Genomic DNA, 27,596 nt, shown 5'->3' with positions numbered 1-27,596 from the left:
AAAAAACCTGTTTTAAAAGTTTGATTAAATAAGTACTACCTTCTGCCATTTGCAGAGGGATAATTTCTAACACTAATAGATTTCACTATCCATAAAATAAAAAATATTTTTGAAGACACATTCAGATACTTTGCTTAAAATCAGCCACATCTTCATGTTACTAAAAATACATTACTATATTAAAAAAGCCAAGCAGGAAATACACACTTTCAAAAGTCTATATGCAGCCACTGAATTTTTCTCGAGAACAGTATGCACCTATGGTTTGTGGTAGACTGCTCCAGCAATGCTGTACTCTGTGAAAAATAGGAGGTTGCTTAATTGTTTATATTAAGGCTGATGTATTATACTATATCATACTTATGTCATACTATGAAAGGATCTTATTTAAGCTCCTGTTTAAATGTTCTTCCCTTGATTTAATGAATAAGACTCTGACTGGTGCTTCCAAAACTTGCATCAGTTTCTATACCATCTCCTTTCTGCAAAAGAGGAAAGGAACAAACATGGCAGAGAAGAGTACAGTAATACTTTGCAAATAGATATATGTCCACATCAGATACACAAATTTTGAGTACAGTCTGATGTAATTCGTACAATAGACTTAACAAAACAATACTTCTTCCCCAAAATCAGACAAAAAAACCACTTCCATTAATTACACATCATTGTCTCACCTACTGTGGCCTTTGCACTCCCTAGAAGGTGTTCACTTCAGTTCTTGGTGATCAGTTTCTCTTCAAACAGTATTTGGGAAGATATTAGATGCTGACCTAGGCTTTTATACATCCCTTCTGCCCCATTGGAGTATGCTATTTGCCCCCAAATGAACAAATAAAAAGGAAGCTTTCATATTTGAAGTCATGGAAAAGTATCTGTTCAACATAACATAATGGATATTAAATGGATTTTGTTAGAAGCAAAAGTATCAGAGAATCGTGGCTTCTTAGACGGAAGTAATATAAAAATTAAGTAAAATGAACTTTTTCTGTGTTTTTAATTATTTCTCTATAATGTGTAGTAATTTGAGTGTATCTGCTTATTCGTAGGCGTACCCTGAGTATCTCATTACATACCAAATTGTAAAGCCAGATACTCCCTCACAGACAGCAATGGCTGCAGAACAGAAGACCTAGTAGATGCTGGTTCATTGAAGTAGATTACGTGACTTACGGACTGGATGGTCGAGATTAGTTTCAGAACATCAAAATTATATGGAATTCTCATCATTCTGGAACTGCTTTAAGTGTTTTATAAAGCATTGTTCTGTAAATGAATCTGAGTAACTGATATGTACTCAATTGCTACTATTCCTTTTGAGGAAATGTTTACAAAGATTTGCCTTTTAACATCCTATCTCAGGCTCACTTTCCCTGCAGTTGCCATGTGTGTAATGAGAACATCACTGCTTCAATCTGGACAGCAACAACAGCTGTAGTGAAGTGCAGAGCCTCTATTGAACCCATGCCATCCTCTCAACATGCAAGGCTGGTTTTCCTTTTTAGAAGTCTTTAGTCAGTTATTTATTTTCATTTTATTCTTCTGTTACAAAAATGAGCCAGACCCTCCTTGAGGATATTTTTGCACAAAGTCAATTTGACTAAAATCACTTAACAATGCAATAGGAATTTCTTATCCAAGGTGTTAGAGATACAGTTATTTGGTCTGGGATTCTTTTTGCACTTTTTATGAATTCTTTTAAGTTGCTAAGAACATAATTTTAAGGTAGAAGTCCTGCTTTATCCCTTTCTCTTTCTTTATTAGATGTTCATGCTAGCATCCATATAGCAGCTTCTCTGGGAAATGGTCTCTGTTCCTCTGTTTTGCTTTCTCATTGCTTTCTTGCGTCTAATATTCCAGTAGCACAGTTTGGATGTGTCTGAAAAAATGCATAGGAAACATTTGTTGGATGAAACAGAATAGACACAGGATCCTGTTTTCTCTCTGCCCTAGCTAAGTGAGGTTGTAAGCAAGTTAGTGAGATTCCTGAAGGAATTTGATGTCTTCTGTGGGTATTTGTTCTGAGGTTTTTAAAATATTTTCATCAGATAATGAACAGCAAGGGAGCAGAGATGTGAGCCAGAGGCCTAGTCTAGTTCTCACATGTGTGTAAACTCCAAAAGGACCATTTTTTCCCCATAAAGGGCGTATTAGAGTATAAAAGTTAACTGTAAAGCTTGCTTGAGGCCCTTTTTCCTTCAATAGGAATATTCTGTTATTCCTTATATTACGTCTGGATTCATTCATCGGTTAAATTCCATGCAAATATCCTCCAACACCTTAGCCCCTTATCCCCAGTAGACTAATTAGACCAGTTAAGCTGGTTATATCAAGGAGTGTGTGTATATACATACATACATATATTTGTATTATTGCAGAAGACTGCTACTTAGTTTCTAATTGATTTCTATCCATTAAATTCATCCTCCCCCAGATTTTCTTTGTGACGAATCCACTTACATATCATTGTCATCGTCATTAATATATCACAAAATCTGCCAATGAAAACTATCTCCCTGCCCTCCCCAAAACATCATTTTTAAAAATTCAACGACTTTCAAGGAAAAACGAACAGTAGTAGAGATCTAGAAGTAGAATATATAATGGAGAGAGACTGCAATATTGCTTTGCAAAATCTTTGGTAAGTAAAACAGCCAAAGAAAGTTTGCTTATAATATAGTTCTTCTGTGGAAGTTTTTTATTCCTTGAAAGTAAAGGTATTATATTATGAAACCTACTGGCACCTGCTTGGAAATGGGCAATGGTCTTACCTGATGAACAAAGCCACTACCAAAAATCTTCCTCCAAAGATATTTCTAATATATATTAGAAAAATATACCTAATGCATATTACAATAATGTACAGTTTACAAGAAAAATCATGTAAACATTTGTCAACTTCAGCACTTGAGCCAGAAGATGAAACAAGGTAACTTGCTGTGAATCTTTCATTTTCGCTTCTGTTGTTTGAGGTCACTCAGTCTGCCTGGGTTTCTCGGCACGAGGTGACATAAGGCCCAAAGCTCACCAAGATCATTTACCTCTAAAATAAATATCCAAATTTGGAAAGGATACAGATGATGAACATTCACTTAGAAATCTCTGTTTTTAAGCACAGCTCTGGGCAAAGTGCTAACTGTGGTTGAATTGCAAATATTTGTGAAACTCTACATTTTGACAGCTTCACGTGGATATGAATTAGGACTCGGCTGTTTTTCACATTTAATCCAAATGGTTCACATGGATGTGGAAGCCTAATGCTCTTTCTCCAGTAAGAGAGAATATTGATTCTGTGGTTGTCTTTTCCTCCAGTGTGATGGTTAATCTGATGGGTAATTTAAATTCTAAATTCCGAGGATCTCACATTGCTCCTGTTTTGTAACATGTTTCGTGTAGACTAAAAGGTGCTGTCCAAGGAATTCCATTTTCAGTTACTTGTGTCTTGTAGTAATGTAATTTTTGTTACTCCTTTAAATATACATGCACTCAAGTCTTCAGAGATCTAAAAGCCTAATAACGGGCATCCTAAAATAGATTGCAAACATAGCATTTAATGTCATTCAGTGTAACACAACAGTTAATGTTCCCACATATAGGAGTTGACAATTGCTGCAAAGGACTTTTACACTTGATTCTGAAATATATTTCTTTGGGATAAGACTTAAACTAATATATGCAGTAGATTATCTCTCAATATGTTCTGAATAGAAAACCTGATAAGTGCTTTGGTCATATATACGCACAGTCTTCAAAGTAACAAAAGTGGTGTTAGCCTTAAATAAATTACATTTGGGGCTTTCTTCAACCCACTGGGGTTTAAATCCCAGCTACATCAAGAGATGATAAGATGCCATAAATCTAGTGCCATTCATTGGTTTTGTCCCACTCTGAGGGAGATGTATAGATTGAGACTTTTTCAGAAATTAAACTTGACGGGCTTAATGTCACAGTACAATGTTGGATATAACCATTATCTACAGTATGTGGGCTTGATTCTAGCACTTGTAACCATAATTAGGAATTTTAAGCACCTCGAACATTTGTGACGGTTACACTTAGTACAAATAGCAGTAAATCTGCTTGCAGCAACATTTAGTTTTGAAAGGGACCCTACAGCCAATTCATTGATGAATATGTTTATATGATGTATGTATTTGCAACAACACATTTGTTGTATTACATGTTTAGGTGCATACCTATAAATATAAATTGGTGAATAATCTGTTGAGCATATTTTTTTTAATTACAATCCTGGGAGCTGGGAAATGGGGGTTGCAAGCTACAATACTGTCTTTGGCTATTTTTGGTTGCCCTAGTGTCACATGCCATTGTGAGGAGAGGAGAAAGGAGGAGAGATTGGATAAGCTGATAGCTACTTTCTGCTTTGGTTTGTTGCTTGGATTTACAAAAACAAATAGATTTGGCTTTTTCTCTAAGTTAATTGTTTCATAGAAGAAACAAAGGATGGGGTGGTCTCATAGTTGCTCTCTCCTCAGACTATCATATAAACTGGAGGATAGAAGTGGAATAAAAGAGATTTTTAAAATAGCTATCAATTGAAAAATACAGCATATTTTAAAATTTCCATCCATTGAAGCCTCTGAATTCTCTGAATATATTCATAATCTGAAATGCAAAATATATTACAGCTTTCTTTAGAAATCCCAACCAATTCAGAAATGGTACCTTATGAATATAATCTCTTAGACTATTTTTATGTAATTTCCAACCATGGGATATTTGGTTTCAAATGTTTTGCATACCTTGGATTTAAATAAGGTTAAATCTTTCTCTACAAACCTCGAAAGTTCTAGGAATCTTGGGAATGGTCATCATTTTTATTGTTGTATAACCCTCAGCATTCTTGAATACCTGAGATGGCATCGTGAATTGCTTTCTTCCATGATGATATTCCAATAGTAATGGATTTTTTTTTTCCTTCTGAGAAACAACAATATTAAACAGATACGAGAGAACATTTTATTGTCCAAAGATGGGCAGCTGCTGTTTTTAGAATGAAGAAAAAAAATTTCCAGATTGGAATCTTCAGGTAAAGCAGCAATTTCATAGGAGATCTATGAGCTGATACCAGTATAATGACTGATTGTAATGTACAGACTTGAATTGGGGTGAATGTTCAGGCCAATCACTACAGCTGTGTGTTTCACACTTTTTTTTTATCCATTGTAGGCCAAGCAGCAGTTCCAAGAAGGCAATTTTCAGTTGGGAAATGTCACAAAGAGAACAATTGGAAGGATTTCCCCTACTTGGAAAAAGAAAAACTGGAGTGTTAGTTAGTTCATAGATCTTCCATGATATATGTTTCAGCCCTTAAGGAATCAATTGAATAAATGCAGGGATGACTCAACCAGTAGGTAGATGATTGAGATTTAAAAGACAACAAATCACCAGCTATTTATTTTCTCTCAGTGTGGTAGGAGAATTTTCTCCCCAGGTGGCAAAACATTTTCAATTCCATCTGCCTACTAAAATTTGTCACTTTGGAAAATTTGATTTTTACATATGCCTTCAACTTGATGTACATGCACGACATTCTGTCCTCTCTTATTTTAATACTATTTTTTTAGTTCCTTCCCACAAGCCACAACTGCGTATTATCATATCCTGGTGTGACTAAGACACAACTACATAAATAACCAAATGCAGTCTGCTGAAGCATGTTCTCACGGCAGCATAAAGCATAAACAAATGTACCATTTGAATTCTAGTTCCTATTTACAAGAATGAAGCCAACATGCAAAGTCCACTACCAGAGTCCATCACCTTGAAGGCCTGACTATATAACTTCAATGATTCTTGTGATCCAAATGTCTTGCTTTGTGGGTAGTGTCTGTGTATGGGCTATTGTAAATGTGGACAAAGCCAATGAAATTGCCATCGGCTACGTGTTTTATGCAATTACTATCTAGTTCATAAAGTTGCTATCTAATAATAGAAGAGTTAACATTTCTAGTATTTCCTTACATGATGGCAGCTCCTTATGGAAAAGTATAACAAGGCATTCTACCATCAACCCTGCAGCTGGTTCTTTTAAAGCAAGAATATAAACTACGCAAAAGAGACTCCATTTTTGCTAGAGACCTTATTTCCAGAATTCAAATACAACTGTAAGCCATAATGGGGTTGGTTTGTTTTAAAATTACTGTAGTACAGTGCACAAACTTATCTACCATAGTTTATTTCTTGGGTGGGTTCTAAAAACAGAGAGTATATATAGTCACCTTTTTCTAATACCGGTAACAGCTTCTCAGTATTTTGCAGCCAATGGAAACAAGATTTACATATGCTGTACTTTTTTTTCATAGCTTTGGAAAAATATAGAATTGGAACTGCCTGGCTTCCTAATCGTTGTGTCTCCAGTAAAACATAAGTTGTGTAGCTATCAGATTACAAATATTTTATGTGAGAGAAAAACAACCATAGCTAAAATTCTAGAATCAAAATTTCTATGGTTTGAAAGCAGGGCTCCGGTGTTATTCATTTCTTGAGTGCCCCCTCCTATGATGCCAAAATTACACCAAATTATTCAAAAAAATAAAGATAAAACAGTAAGCTATGAGAAATAGAATCATCTATATTTGTTCTATTTATAAAATTTACACTTGGTGCCAGATGTTAATGACTTAGAGCAAAATTCATAATGCATAACTGTGCTTTGCACAAGAGTTTTATGGTGTAGTTTCCTTCATGCTTTATTAGTTGGGGAAAACATGAGGCAGACTAAGTAACAGAACAGTTTTCAAAGAAGTAGCTGTACAACATCTACTGAATCAGGCTTTTAGCAGTTTAAAGGCTAACAAATACATTATAGCATTTGCTTGTTTATGGAGCAGAAATGTTCCATAAAAGTTTGTGCCATAATATAAGGCACATTTTCCTTATCCTGTCTTCCCTTCATGTTCCTTTTAGTCAGAAGGTTTGAAGTAAAAAAAGACAAAATATACATCTGAATATCTGTATGTCACCGACCACCGTTTTTGTAATTTATTGAACAAAGTAGATGTTTTTGCGTACTGGTTCTGCAGAAAAATAGTTACTGGTAAAAGGTTTTAAAGGCTTTGTTTATAGTGCAATTTCAATATTTTTTAATTTATTTGTAATGCCTTCAAGACTTCCAGCAAGTTTTCAGAATTGGTGACTTTGTTTATATAGGTTGATGGCCTCTGCAAAAACAAATATCACTTTAGATCATCATGGCATCTCATTTATTTTTATAGGCATTAAAGTACTAGCTTTGCATTTTAAAAATAATCTTGTGTAACTTGCTTGCATAGCTAGCCTTGTATTATTCTTGATTTCTTTTGGCAATAGAACATATGAAGTCTCAGTATGGTTTCTTCATTGTCTGTGAGTTGGAGTTGGGAAGTTGGTTATTTCCTTTTTTTCTTAAGAGTTAGGTTAGCTCTTAATTTAACATTGTGATGGAATTTTGCATAAAGCCAATGTAACAACTGAGTTAGCTCTTACTGTGCTTTCACTTAATGTCAGACATATAGTACTTGTGACAGAAAAGAATCAATAAATTCCCCCTTTTTAATACTTGAACATGTGTACTTTTATTATGATATATTAACCATGGAACTATTCTCCTTGTGTTTTAGTGCATTATATACTTGGCCAGATATATTCCTGCTTTGCTCATTATATAAACCGTGATCCCCAACCCGTGGGCTATGGCCCAGTATCAGGCCATGGCCTGTTCAGAACTGGGACGCACAAGTGGTGGACAAGTGCACACAGCTCCACTTGTATGAGCAGCACACACGTGCAAATGCTGCTCTTACCGAACCATCCCCTATCCCCCCCCCAGTCCCCCAAGCAAGAAAGGTTGGGGACCACTGATCTAAACCACCTTATATCATTGTTTCCTTATGAACATGTGTCACAAATGAAAGTGAAATACCTTTCAACTCAAATTTGCTTGGAATAAATAAAGCAAAATAACCTTGAATACTTGAGAAAGGTGGGAAATAAAATTTAAAAATGCCTTAAATCAACTTCCAGTGGGCTTGCAGGATTCAAAAACATTGTTAGAACCTACCTAAATTATCTGCAAAGTATCATTTAAAGGCATGTGGTTTTTTTAAACATCCCATTTTAAATAGGAAAAAAAAATCCCGATAATTGGAAGTCCGCTTTGGTTGGAATGCAAAACCAATGCATGTAGTCCTCGACTTACAGGACAGTCAAGTGAGTTTTGCTCCATTTTACCACTTTTCTTGCCACAGTTAAGTGAGTCACTGCAATTAAGTCAGTAATAGTTAAGTGAATCTGGCTTCCTCATTGATTTTGCTTGTCAGAAGGTTGCAAAAGATGGTCACATGACTCTGGGACACTGCAACCGTCGTTAAGTACACAAAAAAAGAATGAATGAGCCTTTTAATTTTCATTATGAAAGGTAACCACAGCTGAAAATTTATTTCAACTAATTATCAAGCAATAAATTAAACAGTCACAATCTAAAAAACACACACATGCATTTTAGACATCCTATAAAATATACACAATTGGGCTGGGTGTAGTATCAAAAACTTTGAAGGGAAGGCCAAATCATGTTCAAAGGGGTGTGCAAACTTTCCATTTTGTACCCACAGGAGGCAGAACCTGCAAGATCCTGCCTGTGAAAACACTTATCATCCATAGGCACCTGACGTGCGACAGTAAAAAGCTAATCTTTAAGGAAGTCAAAGATCTCTTCACAGTAAACTCTACCCAGCTATATAATCAAGGAGCAAAACTTGAAACCATTCTAGTCTGAAAGACTAGCTTAAGTGTAGAAGATTCATGTGGCTATCTTTGGCATAACATGATGGGTCCAATTTGGGGTGGGGAGAGCAATGTGGGACTGGAGAAAGGCCAGGTGCTTTTTATTGAGTCTAGCCCAATTTTAGAGAGTGGGGCTATACGCAAAAGAAATGAGGGCTAAATCCCAGTGGGAATTGTATGTTTTGCTCAAAAACCCTGCTTAAAATTGGCTTCACCAGTAAATTGTAGGAGTTTGAAACGAACCAAAGGGTTATATCCTTGCTATCTAGGAATCTTACAGGCTGGTATCGCTCTTGAAGAAAAATATTTCCCTACATGCTTTCTCTTAAGGTTGCTGCAAAGGTTTTAGTTTCCACATTATATAAGATTCCTGGGGAGGGAGAGTGCAACACTTACATCCTCTTTGAGGATCCACGTGAAGGATTATTTTATAGAGCAGTGTTGCTCAATCATGGTATATTTATGAAGTGTGGACTTCAATTCCCAGAATTCCCGAGCCAGCATGCCTGGGGAAGATTCAGCCTTTTCTCATCTGATTCCCACCAAATATTCTGACAGCTTCCATGATGCTTACAAATCGGCTATACTGACGGGAGCTTATGAGACCAGCATCTTCAGCTCACTGTTGGGGATGCTGCTTGGAAGCTGTCTTTACTCTTGCCCCACTAAATAAGATAATGCTTTCTTCCCTGGTGTCTCAAGATACTAAACCACTTGGCATGCAGAGTTTTGCCCAGTGTTAGGTGAAGAAGAAAAAATCTTGCCTGTCCATTTGTGTCAGTGAAGCCTGTTTACTATTATTCAGATGACACAAAAAGGCTTCCTTGAAGTCAGAATCAAGTTATCACACCAGAGAGGCATAATCAGGAACCAAGAATATAAGTATGAACAAAAACGTTGTTCTTGTCACATCACCTTCAGAGGCAAAAGCTGGGAGGACAAGCAAGCATTTCCAGGTCCCTGACTTTTCCCTAGTTACTTCAAAAAATAGCATCTTCCCTATGTTCATAAATCTGAATCCTTTATTTTATTTTAAACTGGTTTAAGACACAGAGAAAGAATCTGAAAGTCACTTCATAGTGAGCCTTCCATTCTTTTCCCTTTATGCAAAACCTCGGCTTCGCAAAACAGGTGACGACGTTATAAATTCCAATCAAGAATTTAAAAAAAAAACAAAAAACCAGGCACTTTAATAAAATACATCCACCCCGGGTGTTGTGGCTGCTACAAGGTGATCAGGTGCAGTCAACTAGGAGAATGCACATTTCAAAATCAGATTGGATGCCTTGTTTTGGACCTTGTGTAAACCCAAGACTTCTTGTGCATCTGTTAAAAGCAGCCCTTGATTCTGACTTCAAGCAAGCCTGACCAAAAGATGCAGCTACTTTTAATAGCTGCTTTATTTAACACAACTATTGCTCATGCAGAAGCGTAAAAAAGGAGAGAGGGGGCTCTGTTCACATAATACCCAAAGCTTTCCTTCCCAATCATTTTTTAAATGCGCCCTGCCCCAGCAGGCTCTTCACACCTATGCAGATACTCCAACCTTCACCTATTTGGAGACTGTAGGTTCATGCTGGCTGAAAATTCTGGAATCTATAGTCCAAAATATTGGGAGCACTGGCTCACAGCCTGATGGTTCAACCACATTTCGCCTTCTCCCTCCCCAACACCCAAAAACATTATCAGGACTTTAAAACTTCAAGCTTTTTATATAGTTTTAGAAAATGAGGTAAAACATCTTGCCAAGAAAGGACATGCCGGAACCCACTGTTTCCCCCCACCCCCCCCCCCGGGTTCCGTCCTAGCTGCAACGTTGACTATAACTGTCTTTGGTGCATTCCATTTGGCTGTAAGGGAATGAGGGGACCAGAGGGGGGGCGGGCAGAGTTCTTTATTGCCTATAGTGATTGCCAACGGGGCTGTAGGATTCTGTCCTTCAATGTCCCTAGGTGTAACCCCAAAGGCTTACTCTAGCAAGTGGGAGAGGTGGTGATAGGGCTATGCAGATAAGGAAGGCTGCTCGAAGTGGAATGCACGGCCACAGAGACTGGGAAACTGAAGACGAACTGGGACGTAGGTGTGGAGGAGCCCTTCCCCCTCTCTCTTAGCGTTCCTGAGGGGCTCACAGCCTCGGCAGCACACGAAGTGGTCAGCACTTGGGATTCAAACTGAAGCAGCTGACCCATGAAGCTGAAGTTTGGAGAGATGATGCTCCGTCGTTGCTTGACAAACTCAAAGGCCTCCTCGAGCTTGACTCGCTTCTTCATGATTAGGTAAGCCAAACAGATGGTAGCTGATCGGGAGATGCCAGCTTGGCAGTGCACCAGCACCCGTCCGTGACACACCTTAACAGCATCTAGGGGAGCAGAGCAGAAGCATTAGCGCATTTCACAACCCTTAAAAGTGCAACTCTGACCCAACTCTGGAGCTATGAGCCACAATTTCCCCGAGGCCTTGGAAATCTCGCCTGCCCTCACTTTATTTATTGGGTCGCTTTATACAGCCACCTTGATCAAATATCTACGCAGGACTCCTCCATGGGAGGCAAGCTATTTCTAAACGTAGTTCTAGGTGTGATACATGGTATTGCACAAAGCAACCTAAATTAGGTTGCAAATTTTATTGTTCATATCACAAGAATGGTGGAATGAATAGTGACTGGGAAGATCTCCCTCATTTGTTTCAGAAAGTAGATCTTTCCAAGAAACTTGGAGAATAGCTTCCTTTATTCAAGCTCAGTTCTGAATTGCCTGCAGAATTTTGTCTTGGTCTCAAATGATGCTCCTGGTAATACGCAAGAATTCTGCGGCACTCCTCCCTGAGTCAATTGGACTGAGATGGGTGGTTATACAAATCAAATGAATGAATGGCCAATCAACTAATAAAGCAGTGACAGAATGGAAGAAAATATATATATCTCTCTCCACATAAAACATACGGCTACAACTGGTAAGACCATACCTAGAGTACTGCATCCAGTTTTGGTCACCACATTATAAAAAAGCATGTTGAGACTCTAGAAAAAGTACAGAGAAGAGCAACCAGGATGATTAGGGGACTGGAGACTAAAACGTATGAAGAATGGTTACAGAAACTGGGCATGGCTAGTCTAGTGAAGAGAAGGACCAGGGGAGACATGATAGCAGTCTTCCAATATTTGAGGGGCTGCCACAGGGAGGAAGGGGTCAAGCTATTTTCTAAAACACCCGAAGGCCAGACAAGGAATAATGGATGGAAACTGAACAAGAAGAGATTTAACCTGGAAATAAGGAGAAACTTTCTGACAGTGAGAACAATCAACCAGTGGAACAGCTTGCCCTCAGAAGCTGTGGGAGCCCCATCACTTGAGACTTTCAAGAAGAGATTGGACTGCCATTTGTCAGAAATGATGTAGGGTCTCCTGCTTGGGCAGGAGGTTGGACTAGATGACCTATAAGGTCCCTTCCAACTCTGATTATCTGTTATCTGGAAAAAACTCAAAGCTCTGGAGTGGTGTGTCTATTAGTCCTATTATCAGATGTTTGAAAGTTGGGGAAACAGAGCTTTTAGTGCTAATGAAACTCTATTTTTCCCTCCCGCCGTGCCCAGAAACAGCACTCTGGGGCTTTTGTTCTGTTTGATACAGCAAAGGAGCAGATGTAATCGGAAAGCAGAAAGACTAGGCTCAAAGAGATCTAACTAACATGCGATAGTAAAGCTGTTGAGAATGTTGCTTTTTTTTTTTTTAAGAGTATTTGTGCTGTACACAAAGGAAGTGTCGCATCCACAAAAACACATGGCACGGTGTAAGCCCAAATTCTGTCAAACACTTTCTGAAGAATACAGTTCTAGGATTAGAAACTTGGGCTCTACAACTCGCATCCAATCGTGGCAGTCCATGTTCAAGGAGAGAGAGAGCTTTTTTCCCTGTGGCAACACCCCCATTTTTCGTATTACTCTCCAGCAAGACTTGATTGGTGCACACATTAGTGCCATTCAGGCAGCAGGTGAGAACCTATTTCCTCAGATTTAATTGGCTTTTCATTTGCATGCTTTTAAGCGTGGAATGACTTGCCTTGCAGCTGCCTAGTTTGTATGATGGCTTCTTTGGCTTTGTGTTGGGTGTGTACATGCGCACCCATGAGTCAGTCTTGACTCCTGATGACTGCCTGCTCAAGTAGCCGCAGTGTTCTTGGCAAGGTTTTTCAGAAGTGGTTTGCCATTGTCTGCTTCCCAAAGCTGAGGGAAAGGGAATAGGCCCAAGGTGGCTTTGTGCTTAAGTTAAGGCAAAAACTCAGTCTCCCACTTCTAACCTGATCACTACTCCAATACTTGATTTTATTATGTTTTTATTCAAATTTTTAGTATGCTTTGTTGTAAACTGCCCAGGATCTTAGTTATTAGGTGGCTTAAATTTAATAAAATAAAATGAAATCCAATCATTTCCACAAACATGCCATACTTTACCATGATCTCACCTATGTATTCGATGGCTTCCATGAACCAGGAGCTGATGTCAGTTTTGTGGTTATCTTCTACTGGGATGCACTTATATTGAAAGTGTCCTTCGAAGTGGTTGGGGCAGTCCGAGGAAACGTTTAATAAGGCCGTGATTCCCAGGGCCTCTAACATGTCCCTCCGAGCCGCATGATGTGCACTGCCAAGGAAGAGGAAAGGCAAGATTTCCACCGGGCCACCCTACGGAAAGAAGAAGAAGAAGAAGAGGGAAGAAATGAAAAAGAGGAGACAGTGTAAGAAAAAAAAAAAAACACAGGACCTCATGAACAAAACAACAACACACTGAACAGTGGTCAACATCTCGCCAATTCCTTCCAAAAGGACATCACCTGAACTTCTGTAGGCTCCTGGTCTAGATGCACATGGAGTGTTCTCCACTGGGAATTTTTTCTCTTGCTAATTTAATTTTTTTCACATTCAATTATGACTTGGTTGCACCTGCTCATCTATTTCCATATAGCTTTAGCTCTTCACTATTTCATAATTTAATTTTTAAAATATCATTTCTGTTTAGAGAATATTTAAATAGAAGATTAAATCTGAAGTTCGGCAATAAAGGAACTTGCCCGTCCTGCTAAGAAAAGATGGAGTCAAAGTCCAGATGCTCTCTGACCATTCAGAAAAAATTGCCCCAAACAGCCAACATCCACTTCATGGCTTCTTTTCACTAACCTCAAGATACTAAATATTACTCTCTAACTAAATTGTGCTTTAACTGTACAGACTGCAACATGTTCCTTCCACACCTATGTTTGTTTCAATCCAAAAATCAGAAACTGTCACCACACAGACTCTGTTGTTTGCAGTTAAATTACATTTCTAGATTGCCAACCACGAACTAGAGAAATTTGTTCTCTGATATTACCCATCATTGTTAATATTCAAAATCCTCCCCACCTCCTAAACCCAAACTGGGGGATCAATAGGTTTATATTCTGCACTTTGTAGTTAAGATGACAGAACAAAAACGGGTGCTCGCAAAAAATGCCTGCCTAAATTTTATTTAGAAGTGCCCGCATGCTGAGTCACAGTGAACATGTAACTCCTAATCAGGTTTTTGGACAGACAGCACTGTGAAACATATACCCAAGGCTCCATATCAGTTGCTGACAGCAAGGGGAAAAATGCACATTTACTGCCCTTCTCCAAATAAACTTTCGTACCTGCTAGCAAATAACTTTGGAATGCACTTTATCACTTCCTTAATGACAGTACTGTTGTTTTTTGTATGTAACTCTAACTCATAACTCTAACTCGGCACTGCAGGTTTGGTTGTGTGTGCTAAGCTCAGACCAAGCCAATACAATGGCCTGCTGTACTAGCAGCTAGAAAGGGTTTCATCAATCATCACTGGATTCCTCCACTTGAACTATTTCAGGATTGAGATCTGCAGAAGATAGCAATGGCACTTAGTCTTATATGTACCGCTTCACAGTGCTTTTACAGGCCTCTCTAAGCAGTTTTCAGAGTCAGCCTATTGCCCCCAACAATCTGGGTCCTCATTTTACTGACCTCGGAAGGATGGAAGGCTGAGTCAACCCTGAGTCGCTCAGATTCGAACTCCTGGAGTGAGCAGTGAGTTAGCCTGCAATGCTGCATTCTGCGCCACCACGGCTTTTTATCAGAAATGAGGGCAAGTCTGTTTCACTATTGTCTCTGGATAACCTGGACAACTCTCTTTAGCCTACATGGATTACAAGGAATAAGCTGTTCTTATTGCCTAATTTCTGCTACACACATGGCTTGAAAAGGAATTTCACTGCCTCTTTGTCAGTGTGTAGATTTGTACATTCCTTGATTATAATAGTCTTAATCTCTTCTTGAGGGAAACGTGTGTAACAAGCTTACTTGCAGAGAGTTAAAGCTAAAATAATTTCATTCTAAAATTATGGATTTGGGAGATAAAAGTACCTCCCTCTCCTGTCCCTGAACATGATAGTCACTGAATACATTTTCCTTTTTGGAAAGTATGCAGGTTTATGGCACCTGAACCTTAAAATACTTGTGGGCTAGAATTTCTCCTACTAGGCAAAGAAAGCTCACTAAGTTCCAATCAATCAATCAATCACAAAGATCATTCACCCTAAAAATTACACAAAGAACTCTGTTAGTGAACCAGTGTTTGCCAGAATCAAAGCCATCTTAATCAAAGCAATCCTAGACTTTTTGTTGATGCTGTTGTAATTAAGATACTTTATGTTTAATAGTTAGTACATCTACATAAATGCACTATACACACACACAAACACACCTTGATGTAAAATAACATACATCTGCTATATGATTTTTGGGTTGCAAGTTATTTTACCTCAAGTTTCACAACTGATTGAAATCAGTTGTACCTTTTCTGTTCTTAGCTTCTTTGTATAAATATCTGGATCTAATCAGACAAGCCAAAAGGTAGCTTGCAACACAACATGAAGAAGAGTCTAGAAGACGTTATGAAATACCCTGCTCATGAAGCCATGTTTTAATTTTATTGATTCAATCTCTATCAGCTGCAGGACAAAACTCATACAATCCAGGTAATCCTTGCTTAATATCCAGCCGCTTATCAACCATTCAAAGATATGACGGAATCCCACCCCCAAAGTTACAACCCTTTCTCAAAATTAGGAGTATCACATACCCCTGTAGTCATGTGATGTTCCATAGGGCAGGGGCCACAGTACAAAAGGGACGCTGCCTAGGTCCCATCAGAGATAAAACTGCTTAGTAGATGAGACCGATAGCATACCTCTGCTGCTCAACCTGATGAAATGGATAGATGTAACGAGGAAGCGGTAGTTCCTCAAATATTCGTCCCAGGGCATGTAGGGCTTTAAAGGTCAAATCCAGCACCTTGGATTGCACCCAGATGCAAACCGGCAACTGGCTGAGCTCACGAAAAAGAGATGTAATTTATGCCATACAAAGGCAGACATAACGGTTCAGCCGCATTCTGCACTAGCTAGAGCCTCTAAATACTTTTCAAGGGTATTACAGCGTATTACAACAATTAATTCTAGAGAGGATCATGGCATGAGTAAATACGACTCAGGGCACAAGGAAGGTTGCATCTGGAACACAACAAGAAGTTACACATAGCTAGCCCTCCTAGCTATGACTGCCACCTGCTCCTCCAGCAGGAGTCATGATTCTAGGATCCCCAGATAACGCACCAGGTCTGTTTGGCCAGTACCACTCCATCCAACACCAAAGAGGATAAAATTCCAGATCCAGAAAGGCCTCAAACCCTTGTAAACCTCGAAATCCTCCTTTCCAAGGAGAGCTCTGGTCACCACAAAGACCTCTGGGTGACCATTAGCTTGGGAGACCGAATCAAGAACCAGAGAGGCTGGTACAGCAGCAACAATCCCAACTGATTCCCAACATCAGGAACAGGGTCTCACTTCATACCCCTTATGCCCTTGACTTAATTTGGCTCTCTAACTCTAGAGCAAGGGTATTGCATTGTCATGTATGTACCGGGACTTCTTTCCCCTTTGCTAAACCAGGCATGGGCAGGGCCAGCACGTGACACATCTGGCCCGCAAGTTTGACACCCCTACTCTAGAGCCAACAGTGCTTCCCAAAATAAACCATATCTAGCCTGCACATCTTCATTAGGAGGCCAAGACACAAAACAAGGGTCCAACCAAGAACATCAATGCATGATTCACAGGTCCTGCCCATTTTCTTGGTTGGGCTAAAAAGCGCATGCAGGGATTTACAGATTTGCATCACTACGCACCCATCAGGAGCACACCTGAATCTCTCATTTCAAAAGCAGAAGCGAAGAAAAGGAAAAGTGCAATAAAAATATTGCCATTTCTCAATTAGATAGATTTGTCTTCCCATTTCACTTCAATTGACAACAAATTACCCAGAGCTTTCTGGTCAACAATGCTGTGCGGAGGGAAAATAAACTTACGCTGTTTGTGACCACACAGCAAGTAAGTTCCTTTGATTTCCCTCTAGTGCTTCACTATACTGCTAAATTTATATTGCCCAATATGAACAATGTCATGGTTAAATTTGGGAGCAGATGGGAAAATCTAGAGTTACATCCCCACTTGACTGGATGCTTGAGGACCAATCTAGATCTCAGGTCAAACTATTTCACAAGGTGAGATACAATAAAAGAGGAGAATCCTCCACAATATTAGAGAACAGTACAACAACTTGCCCTTATGGATTTGGAGAACCTGAAATTCCAGCCCGTGTGTTCCTCCAGTGTCCTTTCTACAACTATGTGTGCTCAACTCTCATAACTCTATTAGCCAACAGAAGTTCCATCAGTTCTGAAAATGATTTTGTTTGCTTCGTATTACCAGTTCAGAACCTTAACATCTCCGGAAGGATTGCGAAACTTCCTACAGCTGCCATTGCTGTACGCAGAAAAATACCGCCTTCATTTTAGGATTTTATAACTATAAAAAACACATTTTACCTTGGATGCTGTTCTGCATCACCTATGACTCACCACCAAGCCCGATTAAATCAACCTCAAGAGGAGAACCTCTGTATATATCACCAGAGGGATATGGATGCCATCAATAAATAAAAGGAAGCCTTTTGCCTCAGACAGCAGACGGCTTTGAAGCATAGAGAAAAGCCAGCCTACCTGATCATGCTGTGGTGTCCCACAGGAACTGCAGCTATGGTCCAGATGCTCCACGGGTGCCAAAGTAGAGGCTGTTGTAAGAGATTTTGTCTTTGTGCAGAGTTCTGGATATTCTGACTGGAATCTTTCGTAGCCACCTGAAAGTAAAAAAGAAAACATACAAAGTGGTGGTGATCATTTACAAGATGCTACAGATTTATTCAACTATTACCAAAGCACAAGGAGACACAGAGGCCGGCCCACCTCCAACATATGCACAACATGCATAAATGTGTTTTCAGACTTGCATACTAAATGGCCATCGCCACAGATGTTTGCTTAAAAGCAGAGGAAGAGATAATGCCGCAGCACAGTGGCAATGATATGACTCACTTTAACAAAAGAGACCACAAAGTCAAGGAAGTTCTGGAGTTTTTAATGACACTGTAAACCTGTTCATGACATTTTCTTGGCAATAGTATGAAATCTTCTTGTGGAACTTTTGACTTCCTACAACCTAGGATTTTTCCCTGGTGATGTCCCATACCAATTAATCAAGGACCCTAATCAGGTCTAACCGTGCATGACTTCCTAGACTGACTAAAACTAGACAGTTTTAGCAGAAGACTGGAGTTGCACTCAAGACTTGGCACAAGTGTCTTCAAAAGACCTGCAAGTTAATATTACTGATACAGATCCCTAATTCCCCTGCTCATTTCCCATCTGTTATATTAGTGCTTTGGAGGAAAAACAAGCTTCTATTTGCATTTATACAAAGCTGGCTTTGACTTCAAAAACAATTAGCTGATCTTATGGCTGCAGAGACAAATCAAATATGAAATGAAGACATGGGTCACACCACACTGGATAAAATAGAGGACAAAGAAAAAAGGCTCAGATCAACACGCTCTACTTTATTTGAAACCTTCTGACTGCTGGCTATGGTTAACTGTGGTTTCTATTCAATGAAAGGAATCCTTGGTTAATCTATAGAGGCATTTATATACAAAGGAAATATTGAAGAGCTGTCGAAGCACAACAGCCAAAGAAATCAAAAGGACCAGAGACCAAGAGAGCTATAATGAAAGCAACAGCAATCAACTGGCACACCAGGAAACCTAGTACAGCATATAATAAAATATTTAGTACTACTATTGGTAGTCAAATACAATTTCTAAAAATGTTCTTTCACAAAACTAAGCATTTGAGAGAATAATAAAAAAACTCAGGGGAGTGCAGAGGAATGAAATGTGCTTCACTGTTGGCAAAAATTAAACGTAGAGCTTCCCTCAAAGGTAATTCTCTGGATATGCCCATGTTTGCTTGGCACCATTGCAAATGAGGTTGGCTACATTCTTCCAAATTACTCTCTCTTCTAACATCACTGACCACCTTAAAACGGTTGCCCAAATCAGGCTTGTAGTTGACCAGTGGCAATTAGTACCAACCTTTGGGAATTTGGCCTTATATTTCAGAAAGTGTGAGAGGGAAGTGCCCACTTTCCCAATTTAATTTTATTTAATCTTTTTTAATAGTCCAACTAATTAATGGCTGGTTTTTTAGGAAGACAGCAAAAAAAAAACAACAGCAAAATGTCATCATGTGACATCAGGATTCTATAACCTTTTGTAAATCCAAGCCAATTTCCTGCAATGCAATTACATGACCGTGCAGCAGTTGTAACTTCAAGGATGACTCATAAGTAACTTTGAGCTTGTCATAATTTTGAATGGTCATTAAGCAACTGTTTCTAAGTTAAGGACTACCTGTACTCTAAAAACACAATGAAACTGAGTGCGTGGTCATGAATGTTTGGTTACCAAGGGATTGGTGATTTCATGATTGTTGGAAGGTTACCAAGGAACCTACCGTGACTTAGTTTACATTTCAAACTTCATTTGAACCAAGCCTACTTTTTTGGTGTCTTTTTTTCACCTCTCACTGCTTTCCTTCCCACCATGTACACATAGCTGTAGCTAATATTATTCATTCATCTACCTATATTAAGCACCTCCCTCCACCCCAAGCTATGTTACTTTCTAACGTGCCAAAAGGTTTTGTTTTAGTTACCATACCAATTAACATGATTATACTTCTGGAAAGTTCACAGCAAATTTGTTAACACAAAATCCTCTTAAAGTTCATTTTCTACTTCTGGAGTCACTAGTCAATAGTGAATAGGCAGCATACAAATTTAATAAATACTCCACCAAAAATTTGCCAAACTAGAAATCCCAACTTCTGGGTCAATTTTGTTCATACAATTTAGAAGCTGCCTGACTCCAGATGGCAACAAAATAGAAAAACAAAATTTTTGTGTCAAAATGATTACCAAATTCAATGAGTTTCAAAGGAGCTGAGTACCAAAGCACTATTCTCTGTGTGTGTGTGTGTGTGTGTGTGTGTCCGTCCGTCCGTCCTGGGAGAACACTCAAGATGCACAGACCAACCTACATGGCCTGCAAAAGATCACCTGCCATGTTAGGACCTGGGGCTGGTCAGCAGTATGTCTTTCAGAGTGATGGTGAATGTGTTACTTTAAAACCTTGTCAGGTAATTGGCTACATGTTAGGCAGGCTTGTCCCAGACTTTCAGAACTAGATCAGGATAGAAGCCATTCTGGGGGAGAGCAGTTCCAGAGGGCATGTCCTGCAATCGAGCAGCCATGCATCCTAAACTCTAATAGATTATCTTGTTTGATCAAGAGAACCTGGTGAGCAGAAACCGTCAAGGAAGGATGGTCCCTCAAATAACCAGGCTGTATGTCATGAAAGGATTTATAGGTGATAGCCAGGACTTTGTAATGCACTTGGAAGTCAACTGGCAACCAGTACTATTTGCAAAGCAGTGGTGCCCTGTGGTCATGACATAGCATGCCATCACTGCTCACACCTCCGCATTCTGGACCAGGTGTAGCTTTTGGGTGGTATTCAAGGGCAGTCGAATATAAACTGCATTGCAACTGTCCATTTTTGGAGTGGTTAGGACATGAGTGACCATGTAAAAGCATCCTGAATTAGAAATGGGCACTACAGACACATTAGATGAATGTTTTCAAAGGCCTTCTTGGGTAAAGTTGCCTCTTGCTTTCAAAGTATACACTAGTGTCAAACGGGAAAGTGTTACTCCATCCAGAACTAAAGATTGAAAATCCTGGGAACTGAGGAATCCAAGTATCTACCAGTACTAGTTCTTGTTAGGATTGAGCCCAAGTCTGATTTGAACAACCTCCAGACACTGCCCTCCATACAGGACATGGACCATATCACGTGGATGGCTCTCTATCAAGCCATATCATTAGGTATCATCCCCATGCTGGTCATATTGAACTCCCAAATGACAGGTTAACTCACCCAGAAGTATCATGCAGATGGTTAAAGACAAAAGTGACTTTCGACCTGAGACATACTGCAAATAACAGGCTGTGGTTATGATCTCTTCCTTCCATCAATACCCATTGCAACCAACAAATCAGCAAGAACCACCATAATACGGTGCCCATCATTCTCAGCTGGACCATGATTGATGCTAGTGAAAGCTGCTGAGAAATGATGGAGCATAAGGATGGACACACCACCCTCGTCTGAGTTCTGCCAAATGTCATTAACAAGAACTCTCCAAATTGTTATTTTATCTTCCCAGGGACAGCAAGTTTTACCATTCATACAGAACTGAAATGCTCTTTACCACATGAATTTTTAGTATGAGTAATTTCACCTTGTCCTACAGAAATACCCGCAGTGAGAAGGCTTTTAAGTGCAAGGCCATCATCCTTCTTCTTCCTCCATTATTTTATTTATTGATTTATTAAATTGTTTCAGCTGGTCCAAGGATCTTAATGGATCAAGGTTTCTTGGTACATAAGCCACAGGAGACGTTATAATAAAAGTGGCTAAAATGCACATAACAGTAGGGTATTCTATGAAGAAGGCTGATCCAGGAAAATACTTTGCATTCTCTTGGTTAGATCTCAATTAAAACAGTCAGGTTTTTCCCCAAAACCTATTGGAGGAAGCTAGAAAAGTAACAGGAAAGACACCCTTCCTCCCCAGTTCTGAAGCTTCTGTAATGCTAAATGTAGCAATTCCCCTTAAAATTTTGAAAGAATAAGCATCAGGAAATATTTTCTATCAACCTCAGAGTTTGTAGGAACCCTACCACTGACAAGATCTTTTTGCAAAAATGCACTATTCCCAGAGCAGTAAGCTAAAAATAAATTGCATTGAATTGTTCAATAGAATAGACTCCCAGTGTGGGAAAAAATCTTGAATTTAGATAAATAAAAAGTAGGACTATATGCGTTCCAAGGCTAAATGCAAAATGACACCTTTCCAGTAAGGTCCATATTCTGGACATGCCCAAACCAAACATGGAAACCAAAGTTAGGTAAATTAGTCAAATGTTCATAATTCTAGCTTTGTTTAGCATAGCCCAGGAGAAGCCAAGGCCACCATGAAACAACAAACTAAATTCTAAAGAGGCACCTGATCCTCTATAGTTGGTTGAGCCTATAAAGAGCTTAAGCAGTCTTCCACTTTCCAAGCCCCCACTCCCAACCAGTTCCAACTTTAGCAGACATTTTTTTCAGCAAAACTGCATTGCAACATCAAGCATTTTCAGGAATCAGAAAGACACGAGGCTTCTATAAGGGTTGGGAATTAACTACAAGAATTCCAACTATGGGAATTGGGTAATTAGATAACAAATGTTACAACTTAAAGCCCCAATCTTCTTAATCATCTATTATTTCAACTGAAGCGAAACACAAAGGAAGCCAAGATGCAAAAAGAACTAATCAGTTGTCAAATGAGTACAAATGCCTTTTGAAATTGATCAGTGGTATTGGTTTATTTTGACTTTTTGTCTGCTTTAAACACAATTTTCTAGCCTTAAAAGCCAGAGAATTGTCCCATGAATCATTTCTATTTTAAGAGAGCCTCCCTTATATTAGAGATTATAACCATTTATCTCAAGATTCCAGTTTCATGTTTTTTTTTATCATCCACTATTAGTTTCAGTAATTAGCAAATCTGATTAAACTGTAGGGCTTTCTGTTCATCTATAACACAAAGTTTTGAAAATGTTTAAATTATAATTGAGGGAGCTGTCTTTCCGATGTCGCTCAGAAGGAGCCATAAAATAAATCCTATTCTGAGCTGGAATATTTTGGTGAGGGCTATTTAGGGACTCAGCAGGGGGAAGGGGTGACTTTTCCAGAGAAGCCCATAAAAACTTCCTTCCAGAGGATACAAATACATGGCCTGGAGCCATGGCACTACCCCTACAGATAAAACGTAGGGCTACTTCCCACCACTGCCACCCTTATTCTCATGCATTCCTAAGGGGAGAGGCCATTTGGGGAACAATAAAACAGGATCTCTCACCCTTTTCCCTTCCACCCACCCAAAGCTTTTGTAATTCAAAAGGTCACCAGCTGCCTTCAGAATACAACCAGCTAATAAGTCAGATGGGCAGGAAATACCCCCCTCCCCTACCGCCTGGTTTCCTTGGGCCACACCCAAGCAAGAAATGGGAACTAGCTGAGGGGCAAAGATTATAAGGGAAACCATTATTAATCAAAGCATGAATTGTTGCTAACTTTTTGTCCCAACACCTTAGATAACCCAATTCCATAACTGAATAGTTTTTCTCGCTCTGGGTTAATTTCCTAGCTGCTTTTCTCACATACAGCTATACGTATAACTAGTATTACTGCACGACTACTACTGTTAATCTTGTCATCAATCCTTATCACCCACCCCCTCCCGCTTGTGACTGTATGACTGTAACTTTATCGCTTGTATCCTTACAATTTATATTGACTGTTTCCTAGTGTAATTGATTGCTTATTGTATCCTATAACTATCATTAAGTGTCGTACCTTATGATTCTCAACTCCTGACAAATATATCTTTTCTTTTATGTATACAGAGAGTATTTGCACCAAGACCAATTCTGTTCTAGTCTATAAAAAAGGCCACATCCTGTTGACTGCTGGACTATTTACTTTCCTTTGAGGGCAATTTGACTGGAAAGCTCCAAGAATTGACAAACAGTGTGACCCGCCCCCCACCCCAAGCCATTTTCTTCATAAAATTGATCAATAGAATTCTTTTATTGGCCAAATGTGATTGGACACACAAGGAATTTGTCTTGGTGTAAATGCTCTCTCTATACACAAAAGAAAAGATTTTCTAAAATGGCCTTCTGTGAAAACGCTCCTTTTGTGGATTAGGAACACAGTCCCACCTTCCTTGGAGGTTCTTTCCTGACTTCTTAGCCAAGCCATGGGGCAGAGAAAAAAAATATCTGAGAAATTAGGGGAGGTCAGAAACCTCTACCTCAGAGGTCTCCAAACTTGGCAACCTTAAGACTTGTGGACTTCAACTCCCAGAATTCTCCAGCCAGCAATGCTTTTGCAGCTATGCTGGCTGGGGAATTCTGGGAGTTGAAGTCCACAAGCCTTTAAAGTTGCCAAGTTTGGGGACCCCTGCTCTAAGTGAAATGAGTCTGCAGGAAGTGGTCTTTCCTTTGGGGGCGGGGGGGGGGTGTTGGTCCGGTCTGAGAAATTCTCTCGAGGAGCTTCGACTTCTGGTTTTCTAGCAACGGGCGTCCTGACATTGTTGCCCCGCAGCCCGAGTCAGGTGGCTGGCGGGCGGGCGGGCTGAGGGGCGCCAAGCCAAGCGAGGGAACAGCCGCGGGCCCTTGGCGTCATCGCTGCTCAAACCACGCCCGACGGAAGTGAAGAAGGGCGTGAGAGGGGACTGACACGCGGCTCACACGTTGTGCCCTTCGAATGGATGGGATGGGGACCTCCTCCTCCTCCTCCCTTTCATTCCGCCCCCGGCAGCGCTCCACTGGCGAAGTCCTTTGCAAGCCAGCAGAGAGACGGAAAAGGAGGGACGGAGAAGCGGGGAGGTGGGAAAGGGCCCGACTCGAAGACTTGTCTCGGCCCTCCTCCACCGTCGCAAAGTGGCGACGGCGGGGTCCTTCCAGTTCACCCCAACCCTTGGAGAGTGCTGCGTATTCCAAATCGCGAGGGGTGTGGGGAACGGAGGAACATACTTAAGTGGCCTTGTCCTTCCCAGGCTGTGCGAGGATTTAAACCCCGGGGACCCCCCCGCCCATTCCCACACCGGCCTTTTTAAACCCATCATCCGCTGGGTGATCTGGTTCAAGCTGGGTCCAGCGTACCGGGAAATGGGGTTGAAGGGTCCAAAGGCCTGACCTAACTCCGGGGCTAAATTCGTGCGCACCCACCCTTACCTTTCAGCAAGCAGATGTTGGTGTGCTCCGCGTCCTTGCGCAGCGCCCGCACCACCAGCGACACGGTGCTGTCCTCCCGCAAAGATTCGGCCCGCGGGCTCCGCTCGTCGTACACCACCACGGCCGAGTAGAGACCCGAACGCAGGCGGGAGCGCGCCTCGTCTTCCGCCGGGAGGATCTGCTCCAGGCTGACCGACCCTTTGGTCCGCCGTCGGACGATGGTGTTGCACCTCACGTTGAGCGCGCCGCGGATGTGGCCGGCGCTGTGAGCGAGGAAGGGCCTGCAGTCCAAGAGGAGGCACTTCCCGCCAGCGGGAGGAGTGGAGGAACTGCTACTGGTGCCGCCGTTGCAGTCCCCCCGATGCAGGAGGTGCCGAAGCACGTTGCAGTCCATCTCCCGGAGCTCCACCATGGCTGCCGGCTTGTGCGCAGGCTCTCCTTCCTGGCCCGGGAAACGGCTAAGGCCTTAGAACATTTTGGCTCCCGCGCCGGATCAGGCTCAAGTCATTAATAACGGAGCTGGCTGGTAGTGGCAATACTCCCCGCACGCCGGCTCGAGTGCGGGGGAGGATTCCTTTTACTACCTGGCTCCGCCCCCCACATCCTCTCCTCTCTCCTTTCCCTTCTCTCCGGCGGCCGGCCTCATTCTTGCTTCTCTCGCCGTGAATGGAACGCCGCCGGAGCGACGTCACAATGAGGAGCGGGGGGGTGGGGGAAGTAAACGACGCCTCGGCGCTTCTGTTCGCCTTCATTCATTAGAAAGCTTACAGCAAGGCGGGGTTTATGGCCGTTTCTTCCTCAGAAGCGGAACGTTATTTACTTTCGGCAGCCGCCGGCTTTAAGGGAAAACGCGGCGCGTTGGGGCGCTGATGAAAGGAGGGAACGGTTCACTCAGGGTTGACCTGGCGTCCATCGATCGACAAGCATGCGGCGTTTGTGGCGGCCCCGAACCTCTCCCAACAAGCTTTTGACTAGCATTGTGTATGCTGGTGTGTGGCCGTAATAAAGATTGGTTTGCCGATTGTTCATAAAACAATTATATAATTCTAGTAAAAAAATCAAAAACACGCCAATTAGGAATCATTTCACGGGGCCCCGCTATAATATACAATAAAACTTGCAGGCACTCCTCTTGCTTTGCCTCAGTCTTTTATTTTTAGCTGCCAGGTTTGGTGATTAAACGAACCTGAGATTCAGTGATCTGGATTCTGCCCTCCCCCCTCCAAAAAACCCTCTCAGGTGCATGGATTTAGCTCACAATTACTAATTTAAATGATCTTCCCTGTAACCTTTCTGGATACCTTCATTTGATTTAAAATGCACAAGCATTTGTAGAGTGGGCCTCTTGTGAATCACATAAGATTGAATCACATAGTTCACATTCAGTACTAGGAGGAAAAGAGGGCGATTGGGAAAAGAAGTGACCTTGTCATCTTTGAACGGTTGTGGTTTCCTGTTGTACTTCTGATTTGTCATCTCCTTTTGTAGCAATATTTTATCATGGGTGTAACTATTCTAAGGGCCTCATCAAAATAGGAAAACTCTCATTAAAATCAGTGGGCCATCAAACATCTTAAGAGCAGAGTTGGATTTTCTCCCAGATTGAGTTCAATAACAAAATTCTGCAGACTTCTCTCCGTGGTTTTTTTAATCTATTGTAATTGAAATTAATTTTATGTGTGTGGGGGGGGGGAGTCCAGGGCAACATTCTTTCCTTTCCCAGCCCATAGCCCTGAATTCTAAAATAACATGCTATCCAACTATTTATTTGATAGTTTTCTATTCTGCTCAAAAAGTATTGAACAAAACTAGTTGATCCCAGATCTTCCAAAACAGCTTCAAAAGGTGTTCTTTGGCTAAATTTTTCTAATGGCCAAGAATTATAAGGATGCTTTCAACATCAGTTTCATAACATCCATCAGATATTCTCTCTCTACCACCCCACTCTGTGTGTGTGAGAGAGAGAGGGGGGGAGGGGGCATGTGTGTGTGTGAGAGAGAACACAGAGACCTGTGTCTTTCCTGAGGGTGTAACTTTAACTATTGAGGCAATTGAAAAGTTCGTGTGGATGTGTAATAGTTGCATATTAGGAAGTCATGTGCATTGCCAAAGCAATATGTTACTCTCTCTCTTATACAACATAAACAATAATTACCTTGGGGATTTGTATTGCCATTTCAAAGTGAGTTTCCATTCCACACCTAGTAATTATAATGTGTAAGGCACTCTCAGCAGTCTCTCAGGGAAAGTAAGAAAGGTGTGTGTGGGAAAGGAGGTGAACTTCTCTTTCAAACATGAAGATGAACGTATTTAAATTGCCAATTTGAACTGGCTTTCCCTTTTTTTAAGGTGTCTGGTTAACTCAATTATAAACACATGCACAGTGATGGGATGTGCTTTCCAATTACACCTGTAAATCCAGTGAACCTGAAGTCCCCTAGTTTTAAAAGGGGAAGTA

General features: G+C 40.7%; 2 protein-coding genes across 3 annotated transcripts in view; one reads left to right on the top strand and one right to left on the bottom strand.

The window, feature by feature from the left end:
• Positions 1-4,222, top strand: part of TNKS (tankyrase) — a 93,795-nt gene extending 89,573 nt beyond the window's left edge. For both annotated transcript variants that reach the window (XM_026712685.2, XM_087926291.1), the window contains one exon: positions 1,050-4,222. In XM_026712685.2, coding sequence (XP_026568470.2) covers positions 1,050-1,136 — 87 coding nt within the window. In that variant the 3' untranslated portion in view covers positions 1,137-4,222. The remainder of the gene's footprint in view (positions 1-1,049) is intronic.
• Positions 4,223-8,404: 4,182 nt separating this feature from the next.
• On the bottom strand, positions 8,405-26,260 carry DUSP4 (dual specificity phosphatase 4). Its single transcript, XM_026712686.2, has 4 exons — positions 25,139-26,260; positions 17,894-18,030; positions 13,248-13,467; positions 8,405-11,146 (listed from the first exon to the last, which is right to left on the bottom strand). The coding sequence occupies exons 1-4, from the start codon at positions 25,548-25,550 to the stop codon at positions 10,761-10,763; spliced, it is 1,155 nt and encodes a 384-aa protein (XP_026568471.1). The 5' UTR covers positions 25,551-26,260; the 3' UTR covers positions 8,405-10,760.
• Between the last annotated feature and the right edge of the window lie 1,336 nt (positions 26,261-27,596).

The sequence above is a fragment of the Pseudonaja textilis genome, chromosome 2 (assembly GCF_049901715.1).
Source record: "Pseudonaja textilis isolate UNSWEBS1 chromosome 2, rPseTex1.2, whole genome shotgun sequence".
Classification (NCBI taxonomy): domain Eukaryota; kingdom Metazoa; phylum Chordata; class Lepidosauria; order Squamata; family Elapidae; genus Pseudonaja; species Pseudonaja textilis.
Note: the sequence above shows the minus strand (reverse complement) of the source record. Positions and strands in the feature narration are given on the sequence as shown.

What these genes read in the sequence shown, in the direction of transcription:
- DUSP4 (XM_026712686.2), bottom strand. Translation starts at nt 25,550, where the DNA reads ATGGTGGAGCTCCGGGAGATGGACTGCAACGTGCTTCGGCACCTCCTG. An exon ending in CAACATCTGCTTGCTGAAAG is followed by an intron (nt 18,031 to 25,138) that starts GTAAGGGTGGGT and finishes TTTTACTTTCAG; the next exon opens with GTGGCTACGAAAGATTCCAG. An exon ending in GGAAGCCATCGAATACATAG is followed by an intron (nt 11,147 to 13,247) that starts GTGAGATCATGG and finishes CTGCTCCCCTAG; the next exon opens with ATGCTGTTAAGGTGTGTCAC.